This window comes from Miscanthus floridulus, chromosome 1, assembly GCF_019320115.1.
Source record: "Miscanthus floridulus cultivar M001 chromosome 1, ASM1932011v1, whole genome shotgun sequence".
Lineage (NCBI taxonomy): Eukaryota > Viridiplantae > Streptophyta > Magnoliopsida > Poales > Poaceae > Miscanthus > Miscanthus floridulus.
The window spans coordinates 12,287,416-12,297,267 of record NC_089580.1 but is presented as its reverse complement, the minus strand read 5'-3'; the positions used below and the strand labels follow the sequence as shown (position 1 = coordinate 12,297,267).

At 44.3% G+C, this 9,852-nt stretch overlaps 2 protein-coding genes across 2 annotated transcripts; both read left to right on the top strand.

Moving 5' to 3' along the window:
* Nucleotides 1-1,829: 1,829 nt before the first annotated feature.
* LOC136473089 (protein CHLOROPLAST ENHANCING STRESS TOLERANCE, chloroplastic-like) lies at nt 1,830-3,211 on the top strand. The gene is made up of 4 exons (XM_066470786.1): nt 1,830-1,842; nt 2,238-2,318; nt 2,614-2,787; nt 2,943-3,211. Exons 2-4 carry the CDS (start codon nt 2,295-2,297, stop codon nt 3,030-3,032), a joined length of 288 nt encoding a protein of 95 aa, XP_066326883.1. The 5' UTR covers nt 1,830-1,842; nt 2,238-2,294; the 3' UTR covers nt 3,033-3,211.
* A 465-nt stretch (nt 3,212-3,676) lies between these two features.
* Nucleotides 3,677-6,773, top strand: LOC136473080 (UDP-sulfoquinovose synthase, chloroplastic-like). The gene is made up of 3 exons (XM_066470777.1): nt 3,677-3,936; nt 4,429-5,498; nt 6,193-6,773. Exons 2-3 carry the CDS (start codon nt 4,464-4,466, stop codon nt 6,592-6,594), a joined length of 1,437 nt encoding a protein of 478 aa, XP_066326874.1. The 5' UTR covers nt 3,677-3,936; nt 4,429-4,463; the 3' UTR covers nt 6,595-6,773.
* The last annotated feature ends 3,079 nt before the right edge of the window (nt 6,774-9,852 follow it).

Sequence of the window (9,852 nt, the reverse complement as noted above, 5' to 3'; positions counted from 1 at the left end):
GTCTTTTGGCTTGTGTTGTGCAGGTGTGGAGCTCGGATGCGGTGGTCGACGGCGAGGTGAAGGTCAAGGAGGACGTGCCGTGCCGACAGACCGGGAGCGGTGAAGGACGGACGTGAGGCTTGGACCGAGGGACCCAGAGGCCGGGTGACTAGCCGCGGTGGCTGACACTTGGGACACCGACAAGTGCAAGAAGACATGGAGTGACGGTGTTGACCGGGTCAAGACGGTGGACGCGTGAGTCGAGCGAGGCTCAGGAGGACTTGGCGGGCCGGCCGGTCGAGGACGGCGGTGACACGCGTCGGATGGCGGGGGACGCGTATGGAGTACGCTACTCGCGGACGGTTTGATGGTTTGGACCTCAAAACCATTGGATGGACGGTTTACGGGTTTGGGCCTCAAAACCCGGGCGGAGGTTCCGAGGAGGGACGGACGGCACGTGGCGGCATCGGGGAGTTCGCGTCGAGGCAAAGCTACCGGTGAGAAGGCGCGGTGGCCGTCGGATCAAGATTACACCGGGTTGGACAACAACGCCCTTGGGCTTAGCGGTTCAACTCATTTGTATCCAGGGGCAAAACTGGGAATGTGTAATAGCCCTGTTAAATAGGATGAGGGAGCCCCCATCTTCCTCACCTCCTCCAGTTTTCATTTTCTCCTTTAGGGTTTCTTCCTCTAGTTTGCTTCCATGTATGAGAGAGGTCCACAACTCAAATTGTGACTTGGTTTTGAAGGAATCGGTGGCCGTAACCACCGTATGTCCTCCGGGATTCATGATTTAGTTGTGTTCTTGATGTGATTTTGGTGTTCTTCACGAGCTCCTTTTGTCCCTTCTTGTTTCCCCTCTCGTTTCTTCGATTTGGGATGGTTTCGGTTCGTTCTTGTTGCCTTGGATCGATCAGTGACATGAGTAGAAGCTTTCCACCGAAGGAAATCCACTAATTCCTCACGAGATCGCAGATCCGGGCAATTTTAGTTCTTGACCTATCTTTTTGGGGTTTTCTTTAATTCCTTCGATTCACGGAGTTAGAGTTTGTCTCGGGCTATGATCTTTTAGAGGTTGCCTTTCTACCCGCTTGTGAACTCTTGTGCAAAGTTTCAAGTCATTTGGAGTTGATTTGATCAAGTTATGGCTTGATTTAATTTTTCCCGAGAAACTGCTCGTTCATACCGGACGTGTCCGATATCATACCGGACGTGTCCGATATTTCTCACTTTGGAGTTTTGAGCTGAAGTTTTGTGGAGATCTTCCCTTGGTGTCTAAAGAGCTATGGTTAAAATTTCATGATTTTTGGACACCGTTTGATGGGGTTTCGGATTTTTCTCTTTTGGTCAGCTTGCTGCTGAAAATACCGGACGTGTCCGATATCATACCGGACGTGTCCGATATTTCTCACTTTGGAGTTTTGAGCTGAAATTTTGTGGAGATCTTCCCTTGGTGTCTAAAGAGCTATGGTTAAAATTTCATGATTTTTGGACACCGTTTGATGGGGTTTCGGATTTTTCTCTTTTGGTCAGCTTGCTGCTGAAAATCCCGGACGTGTCCGAGATCATACCGGACGTGTCCGAAAATACCGGACGTGTCCGATATTTGCAGGAGCAGTGCTGTTTTATTTTTGGAGTTTGCTCGTTTGGGCTTCGATCCTTATTCCGTTTGCTCTGTGGTGACCTGTTGTGTTCTGAGGGAGTATCCACCCTTCTCTAGGGTCGTGGTCATCAAGTCTTTTGTGAATGCTTTTTGAGGATTGATGTTGGGACAGTGGTTGAAGATTTCGGAAGAAATTTGAGGCTCCCATTCACCCCCTCTGGTCGCCGTTTCCGGTCCTTCAAGCTGACGCTTTGGCTGAGGTACATCGCCGTTTCCCGGCAATATGCTACCTGGAGTCCTGCTGAGAGTCTCTTGAAAGTGAATATTATTGTTCTTCCGTTTGTGAATACTGTGGATTGCTTACTGGCATCATCGTCTAGCTTTACCACCGGCAAATATTTTATGTATTCTAGGTGCAATGTAACTCTCCACTGAAATTAAACTAAAAATGCTACCTCATAGTCTAATGTTGTGGGTATAAAATTAATAATGTGGACCAGAAAGCTTAAGTATTCCCTTTCATTGTGTCATGCGAGCCATGTTGTCTTTCTTTCCACATATCATTTTGAATGATAGTGCAAAGTCAAAAGATAACATGAGATAATTTGCTATAAAACTCTGCCTCCATGTTTATAATTTTGCTCCATGGATGAAGGTTAATGAAGGAAGGATTCCAGAGAATCGTGTTGCACTTCAATTGCTTGCCAAGGAGATGTCAGAATGGCCAGACATTGAGGTAAATAGTGAGAACTCAATTCTTCTCCTTCCGCCCGACTGCATTACCAGCAAGAGTCCACTAATGTCATTTTACCTGAGTCTAGGATTGTTTCACCCATACTTCGTTGTTGCCTTCATTTTATTTAGTTTTTTTTTATCTTTCAACATTTTCTTGAGTACTGCATTCTCTCTCTCTCTACTCAATGTTTTTAAGTAGAACTCTGTTTTACTGGATTCTCTCTCTCTCTCTACCGATCGTTTTAAGTAGAACCGTATTTTAACATTGAGTTTCCATTTTCGAATCCATTGTGCAGATAGAAGCTCCAAAAAAGAAGAGCAAACCTGGGAAATCTGTCTATGCAAAAGCCACAGATACTGGCATCGATCCTGAGACAGCTGCTAAAAGACTTAACCTCGACTGGGACTCTGCTGCTGATATAGATGGCGAAGAGGAGGACGATGATGAAACTGAAGTGCCGTCTGCAGTGGTAAGTTTGTGTTTGAAATACTCCAACAAATTTTGTTGTACTCATGATTATTATGGGTAAAACAAGCAAACAAAACAAGTTTCAACGAAATGCACATACCTTAATGTTCTTATACCACTTATTTTAACAACGTATTCTTTTGTTTTGTTCTGCAGGGATATGGTGCTCTGTATTTGTTGACAGCTTTTCCTGTTATTATTGGAATCTCAGTCGTCCTAATTCTTTTCTACAATTCTCTGCGGTAGTGAACCCCTGTGCTCCTCCCGTTCTTGAGTGAGAATGTGAGATGTTGCCTTCTTGTAAATCTGAGTTTCAAGGCTAGTTAATCAGAGTTGCAAGGCTACTCAATTTTTCCAGCTTACACCAAGTGTTGCAAAGATATGACAAGTCGTATAGATGTGAAATTCCAAATTTTGGAATGAGTCTTGAAGATAGTTTTTTTTTGTAAAATATAACTTGTTGTTCTTTGCCAATAATCGACACGGAGTCGCCCGTCACGGCGGCGTTCGTCTTCGACGGCAACCGTGGCCGGAGCGCCAAGAAGATCGTGCCTGAGATCCCGGACTTCGATTTTAGCTTCCCCGCGCCGCCGGTTTTCTCTAATCCTTCGTCGCCAAGATCTTGAAACTACCGGAGAGGAGGCGATCAATATCCCACAAAACTCAGACTACTACTGAGCGCGGATCATGCAACAGCTTTTGCGCTATATATGCGTTGTGCTTTTGGTGTTCGTGAGTTTAAACCCACACCTTTGAGCTAGGTCACGCGTGTCATAACCGGCTGAACTGTAACGGTGTTGTTGTATGTTTATTGGAATAATTATACTTATTTTATTTCAAACACCAAGATATATAGGTAACAGCTCAACGCCAAGATCTACGACGCCTATGCCTGTCCCTGAGCCACACAACCTGACAGCCGCCGCCGTTTCTTCTCTTCTTCGCAGCGCCGGCGCTGCATCTATTCTTCTGCTCCCTCCCCAACTCGCGCTCGGCACGAAGGCGACGGAGGCGGCGCTCAGGCTCGGGCTCTCAGCGACGAAGGGGCAGTCCCAGGCTCGGCGGCGGCATCAGCGGCTCCCCCTCCAGCCTCTCGCCAGTCGCCTCGCGCCATCGCCTCCGTCCTCCGCACACCGGCCGGCGACCCTGCGTACGCACCTCCCTCTCCCCTCCCGCCTCCGCTGTACCGTCGACGGCGCCCGGCCCCTGCGGCTGCGCCGCGTGCCGCGCGCGGCCGGTGGGCAGCGGGAGCCAGCAGCTGCTGCTCCACCAAGGCGGTCGCGCCGCTTTGGGAGCGCTTATGCCCCATAGCGAAGCGCCACCCGTCCGCTTAGTGCCGCTTTTTGGAACCCTGGATTGGGAAAGAGGTCTCACTTATGCCCCATAGCGAAGCTTTCATTCAAAAGAAGGGTATAATAGTTAATTGGGATAAATGTGTCTTTGAATCTGTATATCACACCATAAATGTAGAGACAAGTTCACAAGGCTAAGACAAGTCCACAGGAACTAATACAAGTTACAGTGTGTTGTCAATTGAAGGAAGTAGTTGCTCCCTATGCTCATCTTGTACTACTCTATTGGGTATCTACTTTGTTTTACCCCTTCCTTTACTGACCCCTAATTTCTGTCTACTACTCTGTAGGGCATTTACATCTTTAAGCTCAAAGAAGAAGGATTATGAAAATGGCGCACTTGATCACTAACTGTAGTTTTAGTACATCTCCTGCTGTTCAGACATTCTCCAGTTCTCCTAATTATTGCCGCAGTGTTGGCCAACTACAGAACTCAAAATCTTCAAACCTGTCCCTCAAATCTTGTTCCAGGAGACAAAAGAAGTCATATGTTACCTGTGCTAGTGCAGCCGTACAAGGACAGACACAAACACCTCTTACTGGTAGCCCGCAAGCTTATGAGCATTCATCCTCCAAACCTAAAAAGGTAATGGTTATTGGTGGAGATGGATACTGTGGGTGGGCAACAGCTCTTCATCTCTCAAACAAAGGTTATGCGGTTGCTATTGTTGATAATCTTGTTCGCCGTCTTTTTGATCACCAACTTGGTCTTGATTCCCTTACCCCCATAACTTCCATCCAAAATCGCGTCCGTAGATGGAAGTCTCTCACTGGTAAGACAATTCAGCTCTTTATCGGTGACATATGTGATTTTGAATTCCTCTCAGAAGCCTTCAAGTCGTTTGAGCCGGATGCTGCTGTTCACTTTGGTGAGCAAAGATCCGCGCCATACTCTATGATTGATCGTTCGCGGGCCGTCTACACACAGCATAACAATGTCATTGGGACACTTAATGTCCTGTTTGCCATGAAGGAATACAGTGAGGAGTGCCATCTGGTTAAGCTAGGAACTATGGGTGAGTATGGAACACCAAACATTGACATTGAAGAGGGGTTTATCACTGTTACTCACAATGGAAGAACAGACATCTTGCCTTATCCAAAACAAGCGAGCTCTTTCTACCATCTAAGCAAAGTGCATGACTCCCACAACATAGCATTTACTTGCAAGGCTTGGGGTATAAGGGCCACAGATCTTAACCAAGGTGTGGTCTATGGGGTCAGAACAGATGAAACTGCAATGCATGAAGAGCTATCTAACAGATTTGACTACGATGGCGTCTTTGGGACAGCACTAAATAGGTTCTGTGTTCAGGCTGCTGTAGGGCATCCACTTACAGTTTATGGAAAAGGTGGTCAGGTATGTCTTTGTTATCTCGCTGTGCCAAATATGGAATTGTTCATTTTATTTATACGGACTATTCTTTACTACCCCCCCCCCCCCTTCTCTCTCTCTCTCTCTCTTAGAAATATGCCTGTGTGCGCACCAGTACTTGAAATGCCGTCAAGCAGTGGTTGAAATCACTTTGCATTTTGTCATAAATCTTGGGAACTCGAAATCATGTTAGCTCTAGCTCAGCAAGTATTGAAATTGAATTTGTGTCATTTTTTTTTGTTTCTGCTAAATGCTCCAAACAATAATGATTTGGTAACCAGCTGGTTATATATCCTGAGTGTGTTACTCTGAAGACCCCACTGATTTTCTTAAGATCACCTGTCTAGGAGAAGAAGTCCACAACAGTTTCTTTCCCTCACATGGTATTCCAAACTGGAGACTCCGTTGAGCCTACTGCAGTACTTTGTAGTTCTCCTAAGCTTGTCAGCCACAATTTTTAATAAGTAATGTAATAGGTTGTGCTTACCGATACAAACACCATTCTTCAAATATCACTTGCAAAAGCGACCATCTCATAGCCATTAGCTATCAAAAAACCATACAGGACAGCAAGATTTAATTGAACATTGCACTTTCAGTTACCACTTGAAATTACTTTTAGACCAGCAAAGTGTGGCAGAAATTTACTGAACAAACTTTTTGTTCCTGTCCACTCCAGACCCGGGGATATCTGGACATCAGAGACACTGTACAGTGCGTTGAGCTAGCAATAGCCAACCCAGCCAAACCTGGCGAGTTCAGAGTCTTCAACCAGTTCACCGAGCAATTCTCTGTCAATGAGCTAGCTAAACTGGTGACAGCCGCAGGAGCGAAGCTTGGTCTAGAAGTGCAGACCAAATCGGTGCCCAACCCACGAGTCGAGGCTGAGGAGCACTACTACAACGCCAAGCACACAAAGCTCATTGAGCTCGGCCTGGTGCCCCACCTGCTCTCGGACTCCCTGCTTGACTCGCTTCTCAACTTTGCCATCCAATACAAGGATCGGGTCGACACAGCACAGATCATGCCCAGCGTGTTGTGGAAGAAGATGGGTGCCAAGCCACGGACAGTCTCTGTTTAGAGGGTTATTCAACCCCCCCCCCCCCCCCCCCCCCCCCCGGCTTATAACGTCAACCATGACATTGACATTATTGACATATATAATGTAATAATTATGCACATTAGTAGGATGTGCTAGGTAGTGAGGTGTTTATTACGATATTAATTTTCATTTTTGTTGCCGGTGCAACTGAAGAGTTCATGTTTAGTTGATTCTGTTGCTCACTCGAGCTCTTGGTCTAATGCACCTGAGGGTTAAGCTGTCACATGTCCCCATTTCACTGATCGAACCCTGGTGCAACAGGTGTAGATCAAGATCTTGCAAGGGGAGTTTGGAATTGGGGGACCGCGTCGCCCTTCGGCCTTCTCTCTCTCTCTCCTCTTGTGTTTCGTTTCGTGTGGCGTCCGGTCGGTCGATTGAGGGGTCATTGGAGGCGCAGGCCGCACGGGATGGTTGCAAGGCATGATTTTGTTTTTTTCTAATTAAAAATTTCTTAATGTCCTCCTAGTCATGTAGCATTTCCAGTAAAGACCTCAAGGGTTATTTCTGTGACACTGATTTAATAAATGGAAAAGTATAATACTACCTCTGTGGAGAAAAGTTGGGTATGAAAAAGTATATATATATATAATTTTGAATGGATTGGTATGAAAAAGGTGGGGAATAGAAGTGTGAGTGAAAGAGTAAAGCGTCCCATGATGGAACTGTTGGAAATTTTTTTTGTCAAGGTTGGCTGCTTTTTCTAAAGTAGGGTGTAGGACTTTTTATTTATTTATGTATAACGAAATATTGGCATCCATGTAATGTACTAACCATGAAACGGTGCCGTTTGGGAGGATTCTTGTTTCTCACCGTTAGCGTAACTATGGTTGAACTTCCACACGTGGCGGGTACTGAAAATATGGGCCGGTGCGCCCCATTTGTCGTTGGATCATACCTCTGCGGCTGGGCCGCCTTCCTCTAAAACGCACTGCCACTAAACCTCACTTTTTCATTTTCCACACACGTCCTTTAATGTGCTACTTTCTTTCAAATCACAGTGGATAACCTCTCATATCGAGAATGTATCCTCCAAACACAAACAGCAAGGCTACAACAAACTGAAATTGACTAGTACGTACTGCATGAAGTATCCACGTCCGTGGTACTAGTACTACTTGCAGATACTGACAAGAGTGCATTCTCTCTTAAAAAAACAAGAGCGCAAATCAGAACCGTGTTTACAAACTCGTCAAGTAAGCACTGTAATTATTTTTTTATGTACTAAAACAAAGTGTTAATATCATGTACGCGTGCGTACAAGTAAGCATATTTTCAAAAAAAGAAAAAGAAACAACAATTAGTGAAGGTTACTCTAAAAGAGTAGTGAAGGCCACTGTGTGATTGGATGGGTCATCACAACGATTGGTATCTACTGTCCATTTAGGCCCAGCAGGCTTTGAAGCCTATGCAGTTGTGGGCTGGATGATGGCTAAAGTACGTGACATTGTGACCCGGTAGAATATGTTACGAGAACTCACACAAGATCACTTGTTAAGATAATCTTGAATTAATCATTGATATTTTTACATTCTAAAAAGTCTGGACTTCTCCACTTAAAAACATTTAGGCCATGTTTGGCATCACGGCGTGGACACCGAGCGATGCGGTATGGCGACCTCGACCTCCACCCAATAGCATGGAAAATGCGAGGGCTAGTTCAATTTTACGGTCGCTATGTCTCGGCAGTGGAAAGAAAGAAACAGTGGAGCGTTTGATGGGATTTTCTTGATTGACGCCTTCGAGACCCACCCGATTTGAAGCGGTCCCAAAATACACCCTAATAAACACATACCAACCTAAAATTTTGTTTTGCTTGCAAACGCTCATGCTTGTTTCTCCTTTCCATTACAAAACGGAAACGGGTAAGATACAAAAAAAAAAAGCCCCAAGCAAAAGCCCATAATATCATCAAATGATAACTCTTACTAAACATTCACCCTGTTCGCTTGTTGGTTTCAGCCAGCCCAAACCAGCCAGCCAACAGTGTTTTTCTCTCACAACAAACTAGCACCAGCCAGCCCAAACCAGCCCAGAAACCAACAAGCGAACGAGCCGATTATTTCAACGTACTCAACAGAATCATCGGCCTCCATGATGGAGGTCTTAAAAGGGTCATGTAGAGATGATTGTATATGTGACATTGGACAGTGCCTTCTCGTCATAAACAAAAACCGTGGAAACAAAAACACTTTCAAGAGTGAACTGCTGATTGAAATTGCAGTATAATCAAGGTTGGTTATTGAGACAAGGCTACCATTGCTGCAAGATTCCTTTGTGTCAATTTGGTGGGTTCAGATTCTCTGACTTACCTAAGGTAAGTCACCGGTGACTTATACCATGCCCGATGCCCTCCATTCCATATCCAACGGCTGATAGAAGAAGCAACTTTTTCACCCCCAAATAGCAAAGCCCAGCTGCTATGATTCTGGCCCAAATACAACCCAACTCAGGATATATATATATATATATATATATATATATATATATATATATATATATATATATATATATATATATATATATATATATATATATATATATATATATATAAGAGAAATAACATAGAGTTTTACCAAGTATTTTCGTAGCAGAATTAAATGAGCATTTTACTAAGTATTCTTAATAGTTACATGTTCCAAATAACCAAAATAAATTCCACCAAATGCCATCTGTTAGCACACATGTGTTGTAGTATGCAAATACATCTCGAGCGGTAGAACACATCGGGCAAGCAAGCGCGCATGGACGCGTGCGAAGATGGGCAGCGCGGCGTGGACACTTGGCCACGGCGGTGCCCGGTCCTGCCGAAAAAAAATCCGCAAGCCAGCTGCGACCAGTGGTGGATCTAGAATTTTATCAAAGGTTATTCCGGTCTAAAATTTGTATATACAATTCGATAAAAACGAATTATCAATTTGATAACTAATTTTTAAAATGTACTGTAGTTCGCTCATACACTAAATAAAATTAAAGTCTTATTATATTCAAAGGTTAAGAAGAAAACTTGCCTAAATTATCTAAATTATAATAGTACTAGTTTAAACGCCATACTAACAGTTCAAAATATGCATAGAAGTAGCAAGATAAGTACGACACAATGTAACAAAACTCTTATGATGCAATCATAATTCATAGATGATAGATGATATACTATCTTTTATTATAAAGAAATAAATGAAGAATACAGACACACGGAAGGGAAAAAATACTACTAACGGTGATATCACTTGCGATTAA